General features: G+C 36.0%; 2 protein-coding genes across 8 annotated transcripts in view; both read right to left on the minus strand.

Moving 5' to 3' along the window:
• The window catches only part of dpysl5a (dihydropyrimidinase like 5a), a 34689-nt gene extending 17551 nt beyond the window's left edge, over positions 1 to 17138 (minus strand). Inside the window, exons 1-2 of one of the 3 annotated variants that reach the window (XM_056477133.1) lie at positions 17015 to 17138; positions 10182 to 10450 (exon numbers count right to left, since the gene is read on the minus strand). In XM_056477133.1, the coding sequence (XP_056333108.1) occupies positions 10182 to 10442 (261 nt within the window). In that variant the 5' untranslated portion in view covers positions 10443 to 10450; positions 17015 to 17138. Of the gene's footprint in view, positions 1 to 10181; positions 10451 to 15577; positions 15664 to 15767; positions 15830 to 17014 lie in introns of those variants that run through there. The other 2 variants (XM_056477135.1, XM_056477134.1) reach the window with 2 other exon arrangements.
• Positions 17139 to 18467: 1329 nt separating this feature from the next.
• dnmt3ab (DNA (cytosine-5-)-methyltransferase 3 alpha b) overlaps positions 18468 to 26212 on the minus strand; it is a 102124-nt gene continuing 94379 nt past the window's right edge. For all 5 annotated transcript variants that reach the window (XM_056476337.1, XM_056476336.1, XM_056476338.1 and 2 more), the window contains 4 exons: positions 25924 to 26009; positions 25771 to 25840; positions 25562 to 25680; positions 18468 to 22001 (listed from right to left, as the gene is read on the minus strand). In XM_056476337.1, the coding sequence (XP_056332312.1) occupies positions 21854 to 22001; positions 25562 to 25680; positions 25771 to 25840; positions 25924 to 26009 (423 nt within the window). In that variant the 3' untranslated portion in view covers positions 18468 to 21853. The remainder of the gene's footprint in view (positions 22002 to 25561; positions 25681 to 25770; positions 25841 to 25923; positions 26010 to 26212) is intronic.

The raw sequence follows: 26212 nt of genomic DNA on the forward strand, positions 1-26212 counted from the left end.
ATATTTTAATCGTTACTCAGTTTTTCTGTCTGTGTTTGCCTTCTATTGGGTTTTTTAGGACCTATAGGGTTGCTAGGGTGTTGATAGAATGTTCTGGAAGTTGCTCATAGGGGTTAACTGGATTGCAGTTGATCAGAATAGACCACATCTAAGGTTCACCATGCATGTGATCTAAAAATTTATTGAGCATTCCTCTAAACTTACACATTATTTGCGAAGTTTAAAGATCACAAAGTGAAAAACTGCACTGCTGCTCCTTTTTAAAATAGGCTACTAAGTTTGTTTGCTAATGAGTTGCAGTATACAGAGAAGGTCATGTATTCACGTAAATGGGGCATGTTAATCAGTCTAGCGGAGAATTTTAAAAACAACTTGAAAAGCCCCCCACATCATTCAAGTTGCATTTATGGGAGCATTTTCACAAGAACTGTGTTGTACAAAAATACTCAGACGTGTATCTGTCACTGTTGCATAAAAATAAAGTAGTTCTAACATACAGTACATACTGTATTAATGTAGATTTATAGTAAATAACACATTATATATTGATATATAGATCGTTTTTTTTTTTTTGTCAATAGAAGATATGTTAAAGAGAATGATAAAATAAAGCATGTGATGTGCCTAATATTTTCAAGTGTATTATTAATGAAAACTATCTCAATGCCTTTGGGTGCTCTGGTGTTTAATAGGGACTTTCTATGCTTTTTTATTGAGTTCCTGCTGTAAAAAATACAAAGTAAGCAAATATAACAGATTACTAGATTTTTACATATATTGTTCTGATGGTTTTTGGGACACTGATTGTAGGTAGAGCATTTCAAATCTATTTGAGATGAAGGCTAAGATGTTCAGTTCAATCCAAGGACTTTGCTCCAGTTTTCAGATGATTGGCAGAGCATTGCAAGGCTGAATTTACAGAGAGTCTATAGAGCTTTTCAGATGTTTTAAGTACATACTGTTAAAATTCAGCGTGGTTTATCCAATATTGATTGCAATATTAATTAATATCCCAGCATACAAATCTAAGCTTAAAGCTTAAACAATCCATTAACAAAGGCTTTTCTAGAGTTGAGTTTTACCATAGAGTACAGTTGAGTTTTACCATTTTTGAATCCATTCACCCAATCTCCGGATCTGGCAGGAGCACTTTTAGCTTAGCTTAGCTTAGCATAGATCATTAAATCGAATTAGGCCAGTAGCATGTAGGAACTTTACTGCCATTCTGGCATAATGGCTGCAGCAGGTGCATTTACATTATGCAGTGCCTGAAAATAGTCCCCAGCTAGGTAACTTTCAACGTGATCAACTGCTTGCATGACATATATGCAGCTGCAGCACCACAGATGCACACATGTTTCAGGTCACTAGATCCAGGTCTCTAGATCTAGGTTGGGATAAACCATATATGAGTAATGATGGATCAGTCACGTTATTGTATAGTTAAATGAGCTATCCCAGAAAAGTCCACATTATATATATGTACAGTATTTCCTAACAATATACATATTGTAAAATATACATATACAGTAAAATCCTACAAATACATAAATAGATTTTTTTGAACTGATATTAATTTTGATTAATATAATGAACCATGGGCAACACAGTGGCACAGTACGCCGGTTTCCCCCACAGTTCAAGGCATGCAGTACAGGTGAATTGGGTAGGCTAAATTGTTCATAGTGTATGTCTGTGTATGGATGTTTCCCAAAGATGGGTTGCAGTTGGAAGGGCATCCGCTGCGTAAAACATGTGCTGGATAAGTTGGTGGTTCATTACGCTGTGGCGACCCCGGATTAATAAAGGCAATAATGAACCATAACATTTTTGACTGTAGCTTATTATATTTAGATTGTGTGTTTTATTAACATCTACACCTACCCCAACCCTAAACCTACCCCTCACAGTAACGTATAAACAGTATTTATTGTTGTACTGCATCACAAAAATTACGCTAAATTAGGGCTGGGTGATATGGCAAAAATGCTATCTCTATAATAATTTTCTATAATGAATGACAACGATATATCAAAAGAAATTAGTCCAAGGCACTCGGAATATGTGGAAAATTTAAAAAGCCTTTATTCACATGGCTTAATCTTAAAAGAAACCTACGCGTTTCGGCAGCGGTCTGCCTTCATCAGGGTAAACAGTGATCAGGTGCGTTTAGAGTCTCTTTTGAGTACTAAGGTCACGTGACTCATTCAAACATCTCTACAATACTCAAATAATTTAACCGACATAGTCAACTATCATCATTAATTCAGCATAGATAGAGGGCGACTTTAAACCATGCACAGATATACAAAAAATACAAAAAATGCATAAACATGGCATGTACATGCATACTTCCAAACTCATTTACATGTGCACATACACATATATACACACATATACGTATGCAAACATGTATACATAGAAAAATACAAACACATTCTACAATGTATGATGATAATCAGTGGATCATCTATGGATAAACTGTTTTACAAAAATGAAGAAAAGTCTAATTCACCATTTAGACCTGGGAATCTAGATGCTTTTAACGTATAGATCCAAAAAGTCTCTCTCTGTTTTAGTCTTTTTATCCTGTCTCCTCCTCTTGTCGAATTATAAATATGTTCAATCCCAACTATTTTTAATGAACTGGGATTACCGTGACCTTGATTTTTTATAATGTAGGGCCATAGGATATTGTGGGTTACAGGTACGCATCGCATTTTTATGCTCCGCTAATCTCAATTTTAATTTTCTCTTAGTCATTCCTATATAAAAACATCCACACGGACATTCCAGTCGATAAACTACAAATGTAGTATTGCAATTAATAAATGAATTAATCTTAAATTCTCGGCCTGATGATGGATCTCTAAATATATTCGTTTTGAGTATGTTATCACAATGATTGCAATTACCACATCTGTAGTTTCCTGTTGTTTGACTTAACCAAGTATTAGTCTTCTTGGTGGAGAGATGGCTTCTCACTAGTTTATCTTGTATAGTAGGAGCTTTTTGAAATACAATAGAGGGGGACACAGGTAAAACTTCCCTAAGATGGGGATCACTCATCAGAATATTCCAGTTGTTTTTTACAATTTTCTTAATTTTATTTGCCTCTGTACTGTATTGTGTGACAAAATAAACAGAACTTCTTGACTCATTCAATCTAGGTCTTTGTATTAAAAGTTCATCTCTGTTACTATCTTTAGCTTTATTATATGATTTATAGATTACTTTGTTTTTATAACCACGTTGTTTGAATCTGTGAATCATATCTTGTGATTTAATTTCAAAATCTTCTTCTTTATCACAAATTCTTTTCAACCTCTGAAATTGTCCAAATGGGATATTTTCGATCAGCCATGGAGGATGGAAACTATCTGCTCTAAGGATGGTGTTTCTATCTGTTTCTTTTCTAAAAATGGTGGTGTGTAATTTCCCTGTATTATCTTTAAAAATATTTAAGTCCAAAAAATGTATTTCTGTAAGTGAAAAATCCAAAGTGAATCTCAAATTTGCATTAGTAGTATTTAAAAATGCATGAAAATCCATCAAATCTGCCTCCAATCCAGACCATATCAAGATAACATCGTCTATATATCTACCCCACCACACAATACTACCCAAATATGGGTTTGAATCAGAATATACAAATCTCTCTTCCCATAATCCCAGAAATAAATTTGCATAATTTGGGGCAAAACAAGCTCCCATAGCTGTTCCCTTAATTTGTTGATAAAATTGGTCTTGAAACAAGAAAACATTGTTTTTCAATGTCCATTCAGCCAACTGTACAATAAAGCAAGTTGGTGGTTTTTCTGACAGTGGTCTCTTTCCTAGATAATATAACAATGCTTCTAGACCTTCTTTATGATCTATATTTGTATATAATGATTCAACATCCATAGTTGCCAGTATACAGGTTTCAGCACATTGTAAATTTTTAATAGTGTTTAATACCGGAGTTGTGTCCTGAATGTAAGAGGGTAGATTTTTAACACTCGATTTTATAAAATAATCAACAAATTTTGAGGCGGGTTCTGTGATCGATTCATTCCCACTAATTATGGGTCTGCCGGGTGGATTTTCTAAACTTTTGTGTATTTTAGGCAGCATATAAAAAGTAGGGATTCTAGGTTCTTTTGACCACAAGAAATCAAACTCGTTCTGTGTAATCCATTCTTCAGTTTTAGCAAATGTCAGTATTTCCATCAGTTCCATTTTTATCTTTTCTGTCGGATCAAGTTCCAAAGGTAGATAATACTCACAGTTCTGTAGTTGTCGTAAGGCTTCTTTGATGTACTCATCTCTGCCCCATACCACAACGGCACCTCCTTTGTCCGCTCTTTTAATAATAAAATTGTCGTTATTTGATAGCCAGTCCAAAGCATTAATCTCGTCTTTTGAAAGATTAAAGTGTTTTTTTCTTTTTGGAGGCAAAAACTTTATCAATCTCATAGGACACTTTCTTATAGAACGAGTTAATCGTCGAGTTGGAAACGCATGGGGTAAAAGTAGATTTAGGCTTAAAGGTTGTTGCCGTTTTTTCATAGGTGCGCGTTTCTGCCGTAGAGATGTGATACCAGACCTTTAATTGTAAATTACGATGAAATTTAAATAAATCCACTTTGGTCTGAAATTCGTTCGCTGTATTAACCGGGGAGTATGTTAAGCCTTTTGATGGAACAGCTTGTCGATAGGGGTATATTGGAGATATTTATCACCTCATCTCCTTTGTTCGGCTCCGTGTATATCTGCCCTGGATCTGAGATCTTGGTCGATCTATTTCTCCCTCGTCTCGTTTTTCGCTTCCCGGTTTTCCAAACCTCTGGTATGTTCTTGATTTGTTTCCTAAAAAATCTCTTCTGGGTGATTTTTCCAGTATCGACTGATCATCATCGCTACTTGGTAAATTAAAGGACACAGATCTCCTTCGCTGATAATGGATTCTTTCTTTTCTCTGAGGCCACAAATATACCTTATTCTCTTTATAATCTGATTCATCTCTTCCGAATTTGAACAATTTATCCTGTTTAAGTTTTTTCGAGAGTGCCTCCAAATCTACTTTCAATTTCTCTTCAAACTGCAGATATTCTTGTTCTTTTATTGCAATCTCTTCTTTAATTCTTGTAATTTGGTTGCAGGTTTCAATCTTCTGTTTTTTTGCTTCTTCAATCAGTAATAGGACCAAATCAAGGGAGCATTTGTTTAAAATTGTTTCCCATTTTTGTTTAAAGTCTGTGTCTTCATATCCAAACAAAGGAAATTTTTTAATCCTTAGTCCTCTGGGAATCATGTTCTCCCTCCAGTAATCAGATAACGTCACCATATGTAGATGTAGTTTAAGTTCTTTCTTCGACTGTTTTTTAAGTTCATTAAACATTTTTTTTAAGTCTAAATGTTGTACCGTAGATTCTGAATTCAACAAGGTGTCTGCAACGATGATTTTCTCACCTTCTTCTTTGGAATATGAAAAATATCCAGATGCCATGTTCTTAAAATGGTAAATAATTCCCCGATTACGTCTGAAAACGGAGCAGCTTTTAGATGAGCGATCCCTCTGCGTCCTTGTATATAAATCCAGAAAAGACAAACAAAAAGCGCTCAGGGGTAACTCAAATATTTGATCGGTGCTCTTTGGGTGAGGGATTCATCAAAACATCAAAAGAAATTAGTCCAAGGCACTCGGAATATGTGGAAAATTTAAAAAGCCTTTATTCACATGGCTTAATCTTAAAAGAAACCTACGCGTTTCGGCAGCGGTCTGCCTTCATCAAGGTAAACAGTGATCAGGTGCGTTTAGAGTCTCTTTTGAGTACTAAGGTCACGTGACTCATTCAAACGTCGGTTAAATTATTTGAGTATTGTAGAGATGTTTGAATGAGTCACGTGACCTTAGTACTCAAAAGAGACTTGGACTAATTTCTTTTGATGTTTTGATGAATCCCTCACCCAAAGAGCACAGATCAAATATTTGAGTTACCCCTGAGCGCTTTTTGTTTGTCTTTTCTGGATTTATAGACAACGATATATATTTCAATAAAAGTTTTTAATGCTATTGGCGCCAGTAGCCTAGTGGTACTGTGCTGACATATAGCACCAATGTGCTCACAGCGACGCGAGTTCAATTCCTGGCTTGGGGTCCTTTGCCGATCCTTTCCCTCTCTCTGCTCCCAATGCTTTCCTGTCTGAATTCTCTACTGTCTTGTCCTAATAAAGGTGAAAACCCCTCTAAAAAATAATTATATATAAAAAAATTTGTTAATGCTTCCACATTTAAAAGAGTACCCCAACAATGACTGAAGCCACAAACATTAGAGGGTCCATTAAATGGCATAACATATTTTCGGCTGATACATTTTTGCTGGTTTTGACATCTCTAATATCAACACACTTCTAGATTTCCATTGTTGCACATTTGTGCTGTGTGATTGGCTCAATATAGAGTGAAAAAAGTCCAGAGCTTATCATTGTTATTGACATACATTTTATCACGATTCGATTTAATATCGTTTATTGGCTCAGACCTACACTAAATATATGCTGTAATACTAATCAATCTTCTCTTGGCGCAAGTCCCTCCCACTTGATCTAGTGGTCTGAATTTAGTGTGGCCTGAAATGTGTGGGTCTGCAGCTGCATATTATTGGCTTGCACAATAAGCATGTGTAATATCATTGCGCCTGCTAGAGCCATGGTACGGCAGCGAAGTCACTCAATTATTACGTCACAGTCCTGACATTTTTTCCCACCCATCAGATTATGCTACCAACACTATTGAATGGTTCTGATTTCGTGGTTAGAGATTGCGGTGCAATAGGGCAATAATACAATCTCATATCCCACCACTCCACATCAAAATTTACACCGGTGACACAATCTGATCTGTAGCATATTTCGTCATCCAAATGTGCTATCTTCTTTTTGAATGTTAGGGTAGGACAAATTGACAGAACACCGGAATGAGAGTATAGTTCCTAGCCATATTGGCCTAGAAAAAAGCAACTTTCATTTTGGTTTTATTTTTTGTTGGTCTTAGTACATGATGTATCTACAAAAGAGTCAAGCTTTAAATATGAGAATGATCAAAACTCCGGTCATTCTGAAGTGAGATGCTAACGGTCTAATCTGATTGCATGATTTATGCTAAGCTAAGCTAAAAGTGCTCCTGCCAAACCAGAGATTGGCTGAATGGATTCAAAAATGGTAAAAATCAACTGTACAACTGTAGGGGAGTTTTAAAATTAGCCTATTTTCAAAAAAGGGGGGAGTGTTCTTTTAATATCTTACAATACACAATTAACCTTTTTTGGTACAAGCAAACACTTACACATAGTAATTCAACCACAAAAATATTCCTCTTAAAAAAACAACAACCCTCAGCTGAGATGAGCCATGCAGCCAGTTCCAATGAAGGGGTTTGTATTTGTGCACCATTGTCTTCCAGCACAATGGCACAAGTGAAAGGCTTTTGCAGCAGTCTTTGCAGCAATGCTCCTGTATCTATGGAAACAGAATCTGATCTCCATTTGTCTCTGTGCCTGGTGAGTCTTATGGTGGTGGTGTGGAGGAGGGAGAGAGAGAGAGAGAGAGAGAGAGAGAATGCCACTTGTGTTGCCAAGGCTAACAATAACAACGCAGACAACAACTCTTTATTTGTCATTTCAATGCCTGTAGCGGTCACAGAATAAAAGTGTGCATGTATTTGTGATGGTGAATCGTGCCCTGCGGTTGACGGAGCCAGACAGAGAGTGTGAGTCTGCTAAGTGACCCATGGGATTTATTTAGGCAGGGCAGCTGAAGCGTAAGCATCTCAGCTTTTGAAGTATTTATAAAACACGAACAAATGAATCTGACAATAAATGGATGTTACATCACTCCTCCTTTTGGTTTAGAGTTATATAAAGGTCTTTCATTTTATGCAGTCATTTTTCTCAAATAAGTCATATTGCATCAAATACAGTCAATACGAAATGCAATAGTTGTAATGGAAATTAGAGCCGGCGATATTGGAAAAATCTAACATTGCGATATTTTTTATTCTGTGATATATATTGCGATATGAATACAATTGAAAAGTTTAGATGCAAAAACCTCTAAATGCCATTTTATATTTTCTTCTAAAAATAAACTTTTTTTCCAACTCCAGTGTGTGGACTCTGTAATTTTAGTTTTATAGTGACAGATAAGTTCTTTTCATTGCCTTTAAAGTGAAAGAACTGAACATAAATATAGGAGGCTGAGAAAAATGCTCATTTTAGGAGGACATTTTAGATGCCATTTAGAGGTTTTTGCATCTGAACTCTTCAATTTCACTAAATGAGTTGAATAACTATTTAAAAGAATTCATCATTTTAGATTGATTGTGATGATTCTGTAAGGGAATACATATGCATAAAGTATAAGAAACAATCTACAAGCGTAGATAAATTCAATAAAGAAAAAGATACCAAATAAATAAAAATCGTTTGACTGCTTTTTCCGATGAGTCGAACTGTATTCAGGTGTCCAGTAATTGAATAATCAAATGTAAAATAATACTGCATAGTCTTCGTTTTATTAAGAGTTCATTCGTTATTCATTTGTCCAAGTTACCAACAGTACAAATTCTTAGGCCTGAATGCTTTTAACACCCTCACACAGGTCTCAAAAAAGGTTGCAAAATTATAACCCAGCTCTGGGTTATAATAGCTCAGCTCTCCAAATGGAACCAAAAACAAACCATTACAATTGGCTTAAGAATGGCAATCAAAATTCGGGATAATATGGGAAATAAATTAAAAATCCAGACACAACATTGCGTATGTTCACAACGTGACTATTGCGAATGATCGCATTGCGATATTGATGCTGAAACTATATATTTTGCAGCCCTAATGGAAATTCTAACAATTTCAAACAAAGAGTAGACTTTATATTAGGCTCTAAGCAGTACAATCATACTAGTTACTTTGGAGAAGCACTTATTGAGTTGTTGTGAAATTAAATGCCCTTGACAGATGGTGGGGGCCACAAAAGGTGTGGGCGGACCAAAGTCTAAAAATCAATCTTTTTGCGTTGACTTTCTTTTTAAACATCCCAACTAGAAGCACATTATTTAATCTTGAGATTGACAAAGCTAAAGTCAGAAGCCTTCTTAACAATCGGTCTCTTTAATATTATAGTAAACTAATGTATAAAAAATATAGAATCCCAGATGTATGGTGCCCTACCATAACCATAAGATACATGGGATAAATAATATACTATTATTATGACTTAAGAATTAATTTCAGCCATTAATTAGTTTCTTTCCTCTTTGGTCAAGGTCTAACTAATTAAAAATGAGGGAACAAATGAATAAAACATGATTATGAATAAATCAATTATCTATTTTGTTCCAAAAAATATAGAAAAAAAAAGAGTTGAAGAATTGCTGCTTCAGTGCAAAATTGGATCAATACGCAAGTAAAAATTAATGTACATATAACAATTAGACTACAAATATGGCGAGATAAAAAAAATTATAATTTTGATGAGTGAAATTGTGGGGAATCCAAAAATATTCTTAACCAAAGCCTTATATATAAAATTTTCTGTCAATATTAAACCTCATTTTACAACTTTAATGTGACATATGTCCAAATCGAACAAGATATTACATGTAGATATAAAAACAATATATAAAATGAAAGCAGAGCGGGGCTTGAGTTTATCCATGTGGAAAAAAGATGGGATTGAAATATGAGGCCTTGATTATAAAAAATTGTTCGGGTAACGTGTACCTATAAATTATTCCCAATAAGGCACAATTACTTGGTAGTGTGGTATAGTAATAAGTTAGTATTTACAGTAGACACCTGCTAAAATGTCATTGAGTGTCAGTTTACATATCAAAAAAATCTAGCATATTCAGGACAAAAGTAATTTGATGACATATTAAAGGACTTGATTAACATAAGTAGTTTGAAGCATCAACACAGACACTTTACTTTATATTTAATATGTTTTGATATGAATATAAATTCGGCAGAATATAAATTCTAACGACCCACCTCGTAGAAATCAGCTGTTATGAAACACCAACATGGTGCGGCTAAATATCAACTTCGATATAAAATGGCCCTGAGAATAAGAGTATGAAAATAAAATCACTTTTGTAAATGTAAATACAGACACTAAAATGTGTTTGACCCCCGTACCTTTGTGCCGCTGTAGAAGTCGTCTGCAGTAGTGCCATTCATGAAGCTCTCGTTTAGGTGAACGCTGGTGTCTATGCCACCCGGAAGCACCAGCTTTCCCGTGGCATCTATAACCTTGGCCCCACCTGGGATCATCAGCTCTTTGCCCACCTGCTGGATGATGCCATTCTCGATGTACACATCTGCTTCTTGTGTGAAGTCATCGTTGACCACTTTACCTCCCTTTATGAGGATGCGCACCGTTGCTGAGCTGGAAGACATGGTTCAACCTAAAAGACAGTCAAAAGACAGAGTGATGATGTGTATTATATTGGGCAAATACTAATGTGTACATTGCAGAATTGCAGGTACATTTCAAATATTTTCCATTCATTTTTCTTTAAGTGAAATTATATACAAATGTATGATTCAGAGTAAACTGAATCAGTAAACATTTCGGTTTTAATGTAAAAGGCATGTTGCCTTTAAAAAAGTAAAAATAAAATAACTGAAAATAAATGATAATTTTATTGTCAAACGTAAAAAAATAACCAGCATCTCACGCAAGGAAAACTAAAGTTTGAACAAAACACCAGTAAATTAAATATTTTCTATTAGGGCTGCACAATATTGGATATGATATGAACACAATAGTTCAAATTTCTCCATTTGCTCCGTTGTTTGGTTAGTCTAACAGTATTCAGGTTCAGAAATTAAATAATCACAATGCAAGAAATGCTTTTCCAAAATATCAAAATTCTTAAATCAAGAAACATAAAAAATTTGTTTTGTTTTCAGAAACAATGAGTAAACATTAAGTATTTTTTCTTTAAAACAAGCAAAACAATATCAATGGGGTAAGTAAAATAGTATTGTTTTCAGTTTGCCAATTTACATACAGCGGAGAAAATAAGTAATGAACACGTCATGTTTTTTTTGCTCGGAATAATATTTGTATTGGAGCTTTTGAAATGCAATTGAACCAGAATTTGGTAAAAACCCAAACATAAAAATAAAACAAAACAAAAAATCAGAAAAATCAGTTTTGTGTAATGACAATGAAATGACACAATGAAAAAGTACTGAACTACTGAAACTTTTTTAATACTTTATATAAAAGGTTTTTTGGTGATGGCAGCTTAAAGACAACTCTTATATGGAGAATGAAGTCACATGAATTGTTTAGGTGTGAGTTTTTCACAGACTTCAAAAGAGTAAAATTCTTGATGGTTCTGTGAGTCTCGTCTATCAAATCTGAGCTTTAATTAGAATTTTCTATTGGATTCAAGTCAGGTAATTGGCTGGGCCATTCTTCAGTTTGATTTTCTTTCTCTGAAAGCATTTAGGAGTTTCCTTGGCTGTGTTTTGGATCATTGTCTTGCTGAAATGTCCGCTCTGGTTTCATCTTCATCATCCTGCTAATGTAAATGTTGGACTAAAGCAGTGAATATTAATTCACAATGACGAAGGTCAGAGGGTTGCTGAATAACTACTGAGAGATTTCATCTGCTGTCTGGGCTTTCACTGACTTTCTACACCTCTATTTCTTCATGTGTTCAATATTATTTCCTATGTCATTTCATTTTTTTATTACACATAACTTCATTAGTAAACTAATTCGATTTGTTATCTTTGCGTATATGAATTTCTTTAGTTGTTACCAAAATCCAGGGAAATTTTTAAGTCAAAGGCACATTTAGAAATATGTTTTCATATTTCTAAAGGTGATTTCAAATATGTTCAATACTTATTTTTTCCAGCTATAGATAAGAAAAACATTTATTACAGTGCAAATGTAAAATAACACGGGATGGTCTTCATCTTAAAAAAAGAATTAAATGCAATTCGTCTTTGTAACACCTATGACCAAATGTCAGAATTTCTTGTGCCCAACAGTTTTAAACTCACAAAATACTCACAGCCGTTGTGCAGCCCTATTTTTAATTCAATAATTTTTTATAGTACTTACAGATGCTGGCGGTTGACTCTGCTAAGACAACCCCTTACAAATAAAGGAATAAGCTGAAGAAAAGTGAGTAATGTTTGACATGTTATAGGTAGGGCCAGACGGAATCTGCAGACATTTTTTGCTATTTCTGCCCAGAATTGTGTTAAAAATCTGCGGATTTATGCGGAATGATTTTGGGAGTATCATAACTAAAACCTTAATATATGAAATAAAAAATAACACCTTTTTAACTTTTATTTAATGTTTACAATGCAAATCCAACTAGATCTACTTTATTTGGTAAACAAAGCAAGTCTCTCATATAATAAATCTACTAAAAGACAGTAAATATTACTTTGCAAACTGTATTGTAAATAAATCATATGAACATTTTCACATAAGTCAATAATACCAGTGTTATTAATTTTAAAAACTGAATAAATATAAATTTACACACATTTACACAAGTAAATAAACAGAATCAATGATGGGCTAAAAATCTGTGGAATTCTGTGTGCGCAGATTCCGTGTGGGCCTAGTTACAGGTCGTTTACAAACAAAAAATATATTGCTACTAATTTGTCAGGTTTCTGAATATCAATTACATTATCTGCTCAAAGTAATTTGCTGAAGTGAAAATGCAGATGGGGCAGCACGGTGGCTCAGTGGTTAGCACTGTTGCCTCACAGCAAGAAAGTCACTGGTTCGAGTGCCGGCTGGGTCATTTGGCATTTCTGTGTGGAGTTTGCATGTTCTCCCCGTATTCGCATGCTCCTCCGGGTGGGCTTTTCCCCAACAGTCCAAAGACATGCTGTATAAGTGTATTGAATAAACTATGTTGGCATGAGTGTGTGTGTGTGTAAATGGGTGTGTATGGGTGTTTCCCAGTACTGAGTTGCAGCTGGAAGGGCATCCGCTGCAACATATCCTGGAATAGTTGGCGGTTTATTCCGCTGCGGCGACCTTTGAAATAGAGACTAAACCAAAGGAAAATGAATGATACATCCACGTGGGGCTCTGAATTGCCGTTGATTGCACTCGGTAACCAAAGTATGAGATATATATATATAAATATGTGTGCGCATATAAACAATGCTGTAAGGAAACTCTGCCGTCTGTCGACACACAAGAATGAAATCAAAACTTAAAAGGTAAAATAAAGTCAATTAAAAATATTGAGGTTGACTAATTATCATCGCAGCAGCCATATACACACGTACCAAAACCTACTGTATGTCCTTTATAACAGGTACTTAACTGGACCGTAACACAGATTCTGGTACATCATTTCAGTGGCACTTAAATACCTGAGCTGGTGATTGAAATCCCAGTCTATCTAAACCTACATACTGTAGACATGCAGTCCAGCATGCATATAATATATGAGCCGGTGTCACACCGAACTGTTTTTTCTCAACCTAGTTTGTCCACAAGTTGTCATAGCTTAAGCGGGCTGATGCTTGTTTCTCAGTCGGTCTGAAGAACAACAACACTACTTAAGACAGCAATAACCAGAGATGCAATGCCGATGAATTCATGTGTGAAGAGAAGAATGAGTATCAGCTACTACAGTTTAAGCTTAAAGACAATTTTTAGATCATAACTTTGGTATAAAAAAGCGCAGACACAGCAAGTTACTGGATGAAAGACTAAGCATGACATTAGGCTTGTAACTGTTCTGTCAAAATTAATTATTTTTAGTAAAAATATGTGTTCTCTATCATTATAATGATCCCTTGATAGGTCAAGACATGCAGTAAGAAAGGAAAGGTGTCTTTTTTTGGCAATATAGTCATTTATTTGCAAAATAATTTGTAAAACTTTACATAAAAATAACCAAAACCAAAAATACAGATTTACATTTTTTGGTGTGTTTGTTTGTTTTTAATTAAAAAAATTATAATTTTTTGAGAAGTTTTGTGACTGTTTTTATATCCATTAAGGCACCATTTAGATACCAGTACAGTTTCAAAGCAGCAGTTTGGATTTCATAAAATAAATCAATCAATCAATCAATCATTCAATCAATCAAACGATACCCAACCCTACTCATAATTAATGCTTTTATTCTGTACAGATGCTCAATTGATTAAAACTGACAGTTAAGACATTTATAATGTAGTTACAATTAACTTGAATAAATTTACTTAAACAATTAACTTAAATAAATGCTGTTCTTTCTAACTGTATTTAAAGAACCTTGTGACCAAATGATTCGTGGTATCCACAAAAGCACTAAGCAGCAACTGCTTCAAAATTGATGTAACAACAACTGACGACAGACTATTGAATTATTTAGTTATTATTATATAATTTCTTACATATGCAGCCAAAACCTGCTTGAAACTACCATTGCTGTGCATTTTCATTAATATAATTGTACACCTTAAAATGTTCATAGACCAGTCAAAATCAAACATTTTGCCTTATCAGCCAAGTAGTATCAAAACAATAATAAATGTTTAATTAGCAAATTAGCATCAAAATTAAGCGTTTCAATTAAATGTTGTAAATCGGATTTTTAATAATGTAAATACTGTCTCTCCACGAATACAGGACAATGCACATATTATCGTAAGCTAATCAAATTATACTGCATTATTAATATTATTATCAGGAAAATAAATTAGGAAATTAATTACCCATGGCAATACAGTTTGCTATATTTACTTTCGGCCCACTGCCCTCGATCATGTTTGGTTTTTGGCTCTTCATAAGTAAAAGTTTGGGCACCCCTGGAATAGATTATTGGCTGCTGGAAGTTCAGCATTTCCATCGCAACAGTTATTTTAAATTTAAATAATATTTCACAGTATTGTGGTTTTCACTTCCTTGCCAAATAAATGTTGGTCTTGGTAAAAAAATAAACAAATACAAATTTAAATAAAACAAATAAATAAATAAAAAGGATTTTTTTTTACCAAACCCAAACTTTTTTCTTCTATTTTTAGTCAATAAAGAAATCTAAAAACTTGACCTGATATTTCGACTTAATATTTCCATGTTTTTCATAACCAATTAACATGAACTGTATGAACGCAGTTTTACAATAATAACATGCACCCCATACTTTCAGAATGACATCATGCATCTCAATAGAGAATTTGCATGAATCAATTTTCCCACATTTAGGCTATAGAAACCAACCGTATCCTTACTTGACATCCAAACAGGATCAATCATTCATACTGTATCACAGCTCAAATGTTCCACAACATTAGTTTTAAGAGGTTACAATCCATCCCACCATTCCAGAGCCTCACTTAAGAGGTAAGCTTACACCAACATGTGTGATTATCACCAGCTTGGCACGAGTAGTTACATTATCGACTCCAGCTCTTAACATGATAATTACATGTATATGTTAATTATTCATGACACATTTTAAGAAATGTTGACGCAACAAAGCCACAACACACAGAGCGAGCGTACTGTAAATCAAGTTAAATGAGCAGAAATGAATTCTGACCCAGATTTTCCAGCGTTGAAAATGCGCAGGGATGTGAAATTGCTAGCAGGAAATATATGTAGGCTAGCAGCTGTTGCTACACATTCCCTGCAGCACTGCACTTCCTTATGATCTAATCCCAAGTGAAAGTGTGCATGCGAGTCTTTGCTGCAAAGACTGAGTCGGGGGCAGGTGGGTGCGGCATACTCACAGTATGGCGCTGCCCAGGGTTCCCCCACCCTCTGATTTGAGCCCCTGATGGTGAATCGTGTGTGTGTCTGTGTATGCATGAGTGTGTCTGTGCATGCAAGGAGGGGCTACTATGGAGCAGTAGAATATAAGGGTGTGTCCTTAGACATCCTACTATAAAAAGATACAGTACAGTGCATGAGCTTTATCTGTCCTGTCCTAATAGCACAGCCTGAAGAAAAATGATTGGAGCATTTGTTTCTCGCCATGACTCATGAAGGCCTTCCTCTGGAATGACCCACTTTTGAACCATGCCATATTCCACGAGATCCAGATGGCACTCATCTGGGTAGTGTAACTTAATGTAGATGGAAACTTCTAATCTGTCTTGTGGAAGCAACTCCTGTTCAATTGAATGGTCCAGATAGGGCATTAAGTGCAATCTGAACCATTGCAAAAGAGAAAAAAAATGTGCAATAAATAAGATTATATATGGGGTTTTTAATAAATGTTACATATAACATTAATAATAATTGAAAAACAAAACATATGAATTGCTATTTTTTTAATACATTTTTTTCATACCTACCGTTGTAATGGGAAAATGACTAGAAATACTGATTAACTGCATGTCTCAGAGAATCATGCAACCATGTGAAGTGTAAACATGCGGTATTGTGAACGTGCACAAACACATTCATGCAATGCAGTGCATCTGTAATATCTTCAGCTATGTAGATCGCATTTATTTAGAGGCTGAAGATGATGATGATGATGATGATGATGAAGATGGTGGTGATGATGTAGACTCATCCCATTTGGACCATATCGAGGGTGTCACACAAAGGGGCGACCAAGCCCTTACGCTACACAACACTCAACATGTCTCAAGACACCGCGAAATGGTAACAATCGTAATTTAGCAGGTTGTTCAATGATAATACAACGACTTCATAACGGAAATATCAGATGTCGAGTGCGCGCTCGCGTTTAATCGTGTTTATTACCTGATGGGTCGCGCTGTTTATAGACATACGACGTCCACTAGACTATTAAACATCCTTTAATCGATATTGAAACAATACACAGTTTCCATTATGAAAGATATAAGGCAAAACACGAGTCACTTGACTGAGAGATTCTTTCCATACCACAAAATTTACGTTACACGATCCCGAGACAAGCAATGTATGCCTGCGCTAGTCAGTGAGAAGTTACTAACAACAGCTGACAAATTAATGTTAAAAAGGCGAGGCATGGTGCACTTACTTCCTTTGTTATATCCTTAAAAAGAGGTTTTCCTTCACTTTGAGCGCTGCTGAACAATAAAAGCCTGTTAGACCGGCAGGCAGATGCTTCGGTTGGTCCAGCCCGGTAAACCTCACGCTTGCAGCAGCATCCAGACTGTGAGAGCCGGGCGTTGACCAATCACTGATGAGATATACAGCGATGGCCTCAGCAGTAGCCAATGGCATTGCAGTATAGGCGTGTCTTTTCGTCAGCGGTACGTACCATTTATGAAGTTTCACAGGGGATGGAACTGTATCATTAGGTCGATGTGGCAACTGTGGAAATTATGAAAATATGTTCTTTTTTTATAACTTGCCTACTTTTATTTAATGAAAACAAATGTATTTTATGTTTTTTAAATGATTTATATTTTTTGTATTATATTATATTACATTACATTATATGATATATTATATTAATCAAGGACACAATAAATAGCTTAGAAGTGACGATAAAGACATGTATTCTGTTACAAAATATTTTTTAAAGTGCTTAGCTCCCTTGGTAAGCAGAAACAACATTAAAAAAAGTTAACGTATCCTTTTTTTACTGGTTGTGTAGGCTATTTCCGAGCACAAACACACTCAACAGTATGATATTAATTTATATCAATACAGCTTTGAGTTGACCACTGGCAGGAAGCTACAGGTGTTTACGGAAGTGCTGACATGGAACCTTATTTCACAGCTTGACATTCTTGATCGTCGGGTCGTCAATCTGGCAACCAGTGTGTGCATCAAATAGGAGTAGGAGGGGCCGGATAACACCCTGTTGAGCTGACCATTGACACAAAGCTACAGGTATTTACAGAAGTGTGATATGGAGCCTTATTGCACAGCTTGATATTCTTGATCGCCAATTCGTCAATCTGGCAACCAATGTGTGCATCAAATAGGAGGAGGGAGGGCCCAGATAACACCCTATCCAATAATTAGAATTTCCACTGTAATGCCTGTTTCAACCTCTTTAATATATACAGCATCTTTTAATACTGCATAGACACACATGAGAGTCAGTAGTAGATTCCAAAAGTACTGTCTTTATGTAAGGCTGCTCTCGTTGGGGATCATCAGCACTGAGTTTTCACTGATGCCCTAGCTTACATTTCTAAAACTGACAAGACAATTTTCAAATAGGCAATATATTAATGAATAAACAGCATATTAGTGTACTAAACAACTAGGCCTACGTTCTCACCAAAATAACCCATCATCAGAAATGTCTAGTTGTCTAGTTGAAAAATGCTGCAGATGGAATGGTATGGTTATCTTGGCGATACTGACGGGATTGCATGGTAGAAAGACTTCTCATCGAATCAGATCTGACGACAAGTATGAATTGTTATGTGAGTATATACGTATATATTATTCATATATATTACAATCAGGGGCATGCATGCTAAATACCTGTAAATAAAACAAACAACTATATATTTCTCACAAAAAAACAATACATTTATTCAAGTGTTCTCCAGCACAAGTACATAAGGAGCCATTTTTTCTTCGTTCTGGGTACATAAAAGGGGCAGAGGTGGCGAATGATTGCTACATTTGCTGTATGAGCAGATTGCAAAAGAATAGAAGGCCTGAAAAATGGTTTATATGATACAACAGAGGTCACAAATATCAATAGTGTCACTGAGATATACAGAAAACCTGTTAGGAGAGAAAACAAGAGGCTGTTACAGCCAAATATATTCATATATATACTCAAACAAAGCAAATTAAACAACATTAAAAGAGAGGAAATCAAATGGTAAAAAACTATGAAACAAAAGAGAATGGAGGGCTGAATACATGGCATGGAATGTAGGACTTTGAAGCAATTCTGCCTGGATATTAAGCAAGTACATGTTAACAGCAAAATTTATTACAAGTTTTTATTTTATTTTTTCCCATTATGAGTACATGATTTCCCACAGATAAGCACCAACTACAGCAATATCTATTCTAAAACAATATAAGAATCTTTCATCATTTGTCATCATTTTTTTTCAAGTACAAATTTAAAATGCCTTTGTTAATATCTTTATATGAGAGAGTAAATAATAGTGCTTCTCCGATACTACAAGAAACAAACGAAAGTGGAAAAAACAGTCATTATCAAGACAAGTTTATTTCTTTTCCAAATAATATATTTTTTTTTCAATTGGATAAAATGTTTAGCACCTTAGGAAAACACCTACAATCCCTCTCTTTAAAAGAATCAAAAAAGCTAATTGAAACACGCTTTTGTATGTAGGGCTGTGCAGTAAAGATGGGACTGTTAAAAATCACTTAGAGAACTCATCCTTTCCCAGCAGGCACAAGACGTCAACATGACGTCAGATTGACGTTGTACCTAAACGTCATGGAGATGTCGCATTTTGTTTGGAAATGAAAATCGGGTTGATGTCAGACCGACGTCTATGTCCAACGTCCAACCTAAAAACAACCAAATATCAACGTCTAATGATGTTACAGCTTGACGTTGTGTGGACGTTACCACTATGACGTCTATCAGACGTTGGATTTTGGTCAATTTCCAACACAACCTAAAATCAACCAAATATCAACGTCATTTGATGTGAAATAATGTTGTCCTTAGACGTTGGTTAGACGTTGGATTTTGGTCACTATCCAACACAACCTAAAATCAACCAAATATCAACGTAATTTCACGTCATTATTGGACATCAAAATAACATTGTCCTTAGATCCTGGCAACCTAAATCTAACCTAATATTAACGTCTGATGGCGTTGTGTGTCTGCTGGCTTTAGTTTTATCCCACATATAAATACGAATTACAAAACACATCTGCTGCTTTATAGCTCGTCAATTAGCCTGTTGCCATTTTGTCAATTACCCCCCTCTTTTTGTTTTGATTCTATGATATATATTAGCAAAGAATTATATTTGTACATCTCATAGGTCATTAAAAAAAAGCAACAGACAATTTTTTATGTACAAAATGTACAAAAAGAAACAAATCTGGGCATGAATATAAAATTTGGAAAACATGACAAATGTTAAGGTATGTAAGCAGTGCAATGCCTTAAATAAACAAAAGAGGATTTCATTATAGAGGCCGTTTCTAATCATTAGATTCACAAATTTAGCCTATATAAGCTTGCGTGATAACTAAATTATTGACATGGTCAACATCCACCATTGGCAAACATAATAATGTTTTCAGATCTACGCTGCTATAGGGACCAGAAGCGATGTAAGCGATGTCACACTGACACCCCATCCGACTACTTTTCCTACAGAGATATTAAACAAACACACTCACTTTGGGATTATATAGCGGTGAGCAGACACTATTTCGCGACGCGACTTATGATAAAGCGACTCCGTAGCACATGGAAACATGAGAGGGGAGCTATTCAAAATTCGGCCCCTTCACCACCGGCACGACAGATGGATTTTTTTTTCTATCCTAGCTCATTCGTTCACATCTATTGGCACAGCCCTACTGTACACAACAAAGTATTACCTTATATAATGGTTTCACATCAATATAACATAACCCAAAAAAAAAGAAAAAAGAGAACAATTCACGATAATCAAGGAAAAAAGATTTCAACAAAAAACGAAATAAAGAAGTATACATATACAAAAGTGCTCGATATTGTTGGTAACGCAGCACAAAAAATTGCTTTAAAAAGGTAGAAGAACATTGTGAAGCCGCACCTTTGAAATTTTGCACCTGACTGAGAATAGCTTACGGACGGCTCAGGCGAACGCCGATTCACTTGGCCGATAATAGACCGTCGGCGTTTGTCCAGTACCCATCGCGTATGCTAAAAGTTGTACAGTAATGATTCGAGCCTGGGCGACACTAGAAAAAAAGTAGCACCCCACAGCCTTTGATTTCAAGGTATGGATGACAAAAAACATCACCGCCCATGTGGCTGGTTTGCAGGCATACTGAAGGAAGCAGACCTCAAGGATTGAAAGGCTGAGGTGTCGTTGTTTTTTTTTTCTTTTTGAAAAGAGCACCAGAGAATATTGTACAAAAAGACTGTAAAAGATATATAAAATGAGATGTGGCAGACCTGGCTTGACCTGTAATCGTTTTTTTTTTGTCATTTATTTGTTTCTTTTTCTCTTTTTTTTCAAGGTTTCAGTCATTCGTTTAACCTGACGACGGTAGAAAACTTGACCCTCGTGATCTGTTTTTTTTTTTATCGAGTAGTAGCACCACATGAGTTGCAATGTTTTTCACCACCTTGAAGCACCATTTTGTCACCTATTACAGTAGTACCTTTTATTACCTTCAGTTGTGTATAGAAACTGTAAACAAAGAGGTATTTGTGAACTGGTGTTTTGGATTGGTTAAGACAGAGCTCCCCTGACACTGAAGAGGAAAAATAAAAGAAAAAAAACATCCTGCTCTCTCCGAGGCTCAGGTGCTTGGAGGAGAGGAAATACGTGCACCGTTGTAGAATGAGATGGATCTTGCGACCCTACAGTCGATAAAACAAAAAATGTTTGGGAGAAATGCTCTTTTGAATTCCTCGTTTCTGCTTTGAAGTGTTACGTCATCTTTCAGTGCCTTTAAAAGGAGGCCATGTCTCAAGTATAGCTTCCACACATAAACCAAATACCGGATAACACTGCTAAAAAGTCAAACGAATAATTATTTAAAAAATTAAATAGAATTAAAAACAAAACAAAAAAAAGAGTCAATTATTCCAAACCAGAATGATGAAAACAGAAACCAAACATGAAATACCGGTTTAGATGTTGAACTTGCAAATAACATAAAAGAGCTTGGTTTCGATGCTCTTGGTATTAAATCATATTTCGATTTTTTCTCATCTGTATTGAGTTTAAGTTCCGACGCAGGCGAAGTACTCTTTGAGTGGTGCAAACAAGTGACGGATGACCGGGACGCTCCATGACCTTCCCAGCAGCCTCTGCCTGGCCAGACGACTCATGTTCGACACGTCTGTGTAATGGACAGGAAAGCCGAACACCCTGAGGAATAAGAGATGCAGGTTGCAATTTAGTTCAAATGTTTAGCGCAGATAATTGGTTCCGGTTTGGTTTGATACAACATCTGAAACATTGATGTGCCTATTTTCAATTTCCTTTCATAGCATTGATAATGTAATTTATTCGAAATATATTCAATTTTAAGGGGCGACGCAGTAGTGTAGTAGGTAGTGCTGTCGCCTCACAGCAAGAAGGTCACTGGTTTGAGCCTCGGCTGGGTCAGTTGGCGTTTCTGTGTGGAGTTTGCATGTTCTCCCTGCATTCGCGTGGGTTTCCTCCGGGTGCTCCGGTTTTCCCCACAGTCCAAAGACATGCAGTACAGGTGAATTGGGTAGGCTAAATTGTCCGTAGTGTATGTGTGTGTGAATAAGTGTGTATGTGTTTCCCAGTGATGGGTTGCAGCTGGAAGGGCACCCGCTGCATAAAACAAATGCTGGATAAGTTGGCGGTTCATTCCGCTGTGGCAACCCCAGATTAATAAAGGGACAAAGCCGAAAAGAAAATGAATGAATGAATTAATATATTCAGTATAATAAACTTAAGCAATCATTTAGTTGTTCAAGTGTGAAACAAGATAAAAGGCCATTCAAACACAAGTGCCACGAGGAGCAGCAGGTGAGTGTTGAAACTCCATTGAAAATACTATGGTAAAACAAATGTTCACATTTTTAAATAAATGACCCAGAACAATGGAATTTAATGTGTGCTTTTTGTTCGGTCTGAGACCCACTTTATATCATATCTCAATCAGGCAGTGAAGGTCATTGATTTTCAGGAGTTCACACTTTGATGATTGATAAATAAAGCGTGTTCGGAAGATCATTGAGCCCGGGGCTCCCTCCCGTTTTATTGAGAGAGAGAGGGGTGTCTGAGCTCAGGTAGGTCTCGAGAGCTCCCCGAATTCATTCATTAATTTCTTTGCCGTCCTTTGTTTATTAGGGGTTGCCACAGTGGAATGAACCGCCAACTATTCGAGCAAATGTTTTGCGCAGCGGATGCCCTTACATCCATAACCCATACACTCTCACACTAATATACTATGGCCAATTTAGTTTGTAGTTTGTTTATACTGCATGTCTTTGGAATGTCGGGAAAACATGAGCACCCGGAGGAAACCCACACAAACACAGGGAGAACATGTGAACTCTACACAGAAACAGCCGGGACTCAAACCAGCAACCTTCTTGCAGTGAGGCAACACTGAGCCACCATGCTCCCCTACCCTGAATTATGCTAGGAAAAAGGGGGAGGAGTCTGGGTGGATTCGAGACGAAACCCTGGTCAGATCACACGAATTTGGCATGATTTCCTTGACGTAGGGTGTCGTAGGGATTTGTAAACGACAAATGGGCGTCGTGACAAGATTCAATCATTTCTTCTCATGTAATGTGGCATAGTTCATGACAACTGATAACATGTCTGGGACGCTTCAAAACACCATCGCAGAAAGTCTAGCATGTTTAATTTTTTTCTTGTTCTTTACGACGAGTTCCGTCATGTGGGTGACACTGTGCAATAGGAGCACATCCTTTCTTGGTTATATCAGCGGGTGCTGCCATTAATGTGCAGGTCAGGTGATCAAAAAATAAGCTGCAATATTTACCTATGGGTGGGTCATGGGTAGATAAGATCAATCATTGGTTATGCAAACTTTAACTACCTTTTCTAAAACATTAAGGTAGTTTATTTTATATATATATATATATATATATATATATATATATATCTGACAGACTGGCACAATTGTGCAGACATCTTCATTCTCACAATGAGTTTCTGAGTTCTCTCAGCCTTCCAACGGAGTTTGTTCTTCCGAGGTAATCTGGGAACATGTTCAGTGCTGCGAATACATTGTAAAAGCATTTCCTGCTTATTCAAATTTGTCATTAACAGTGAAAACAGTTTAATATAGGCTTCTCTGAAACTGTGCATATTTCACTTTAATTTTATTTAGGCTAGATTATTATTTTATTTAACAAACCAACACAATCCCACAGCAATTCGTGTTAGCATGGGACACATGCGTACTGTAGCCGCAGAGTGTTCATAGGTTGTGTACTCGTTATTAAGGTACATTGTGGTATTGATTGAGTGCACTTCAGAACGTCCACTATGTCCTAGTCCACCACTTGAGAAGATTCCAGAGAAAAACTTTGGTTCCAACCACATTTGATAAAGTTTGGTTCAAACCACATTAGTTCCCAAGCAAATCAAAGCAAAAGCTTGATTATTGCTATGGCAGATTTCTGTTTGTAATGTAATTTGTAATGCGCACAAGTTAAAATTGAAAAACAAGGCACACAATCTCCTACAAACAACATGTTAAAATTAGACTAGCACTTACACATGAACTCAGAAGCCTCCCTGCAAAAAAATACAGCAAATACATTGCTGGTGGTGGAGTGACGACACGGTTAGGGGTTTATTTAGGCACAAGTTATTAAAGAGATAGTTCACCCAAAAAATTCAGCATTATGAGTTCAGACTGCATGATTTTAGCCCCAATTTTGACTCGCCGACAGGTTTTGAGAAATCGCAGACAAATGCCTGAAATCACAGGCAAATCAGTGCTCGTGCACTTGAGCAACAATCACACAGTGTGAACTATCAAAGACGTGATCTAAGAGAATCGCAGAAGAGTTGCCGATACCCATGAGATATTTGACATGTCAAACATCTGGAGCGGTGATAAATCATGCCATGTGAAATGTGTTCTGAATCAAAATAACATCTGCTATTACCTATAGCCAATGAGAGAGCAGCATCCACTAGTATGGGTATCTGCAGGCCAGTGAGAGGTTAGGGGAGAAGTTAAAAGGGCTTCTTTTCAGTTTATTTGGAGCCAAGAAATGGAGGGAAAACTAGTGTAAATTTGGCAGGAGCGTGTCTGTTTGACTTGTCATCTGAGCAATATCATTAAAAAAAAGTTAAAGATAAAATGCTAATTCCCTTCAAAACTCAGGTGAGCTAAATAAGTAATTTTTCTAATTTTCTACCCCACTAAAGACGTCTTTCACATTATGTAGTTAATAACAAAAGATTAACTACTGTAAAGCGTGACCTCATATTGTTTCCATGTCACTTCTCACGTGTGTTTAGTTGTGAGATGTGGTTTCCGGATCGAGACAAAGTTGTCTGTGATTCTTCCTATTGTAAAGGTCATGCAGTGTGAAACCCCTCTCGCCGATTCATCCTGCATTGTAAACACAGCAGCGACAGAATGCTACCCCAGATAGTCAGTTAGTGTGAAAACATGTGATGCGACTACTTTAAAAATCGTTCAGTCTGAACTCTGCATAATTTACTCACTTTTCACTTGTGTTTTAAATTTGATTCTTTTGTTGAACATAAAAGCAGATCTTTTGAAGAAAAATCTGTGACCATCGACTTCAATATTATTTGTTTTTCCTACTATGGAGGTCAATGGTTTTCAGGTTTCTTCAAAAGATCTTCTTTTGTAAATAGTCAGTAGATTTTCATTTTTTGGTGAACTATCCCTTTAATAGTGAATCTTAAAGAATCATGAAGTTATTTTGTCGTACCTCTCCATCTCAGTGCACCATAGGATGTCCTCCTTGTCATTCATGAAAACAGGAAAATGCTGGTCTTTCCCCTGCTTTATGGAATTCGACCGAGTAGTGATGGTCCGCACTTTACCAAACTATAAAAGATGTGAAAAGAAACTGCTGTTTTGTGCGGCCACACAAAGTTTTATATTGAAATCAACTAAATCAACCAATATAGGACGTACCTTAGCTGTCCTGCCATGCTCCAAACAATCTTGAAGATCCAGTTTATCAGTGCACATAGCAGACATTGGTCTGAAAGGGAAAGAAAACATAAAACTTGAATACCAAAGTGAGAACAGATAACGAAATTAATTCTGAGTATGATTTAGACTAACCTGTTCATGCCGGGCAGGTTCCCCCAAAAATAGCGAGCTCTGTGGGCTGCAGACACTTCCTTGGCATCAATCATCACTGGGTTGCACTGCATAAAAAATGGATGCATCAGTTATTTTGTTTTTGTGTTGGGATTTTTTTTTTGCATTTTTTTTCCTTGAATGATACATTATGTTTTCACAATATTATTTTCACAGGCTTACTTTTTAAAAAAATGAAATAAATTGTAAAAGGATCATGAAGTACAACTTTACATTAAGGTATCACTAGTAAATTAGTATATAGTTAAAT

The sequence above is a fragment of the Danio aesculapii genome, chromosome 17 (assembly GCF_903798145.1).
Source record: "Danio aesculapii chromosome 17, fDanAes4.1, whole genome shotgun sequence".
NCBI classification, from domain to species: domain Eukaryota; kingdom Metazoa; phylum Chordata; class Actinopteri; order Cypriniformes; family Danionidae; genus Danio; species Danio aesculapii.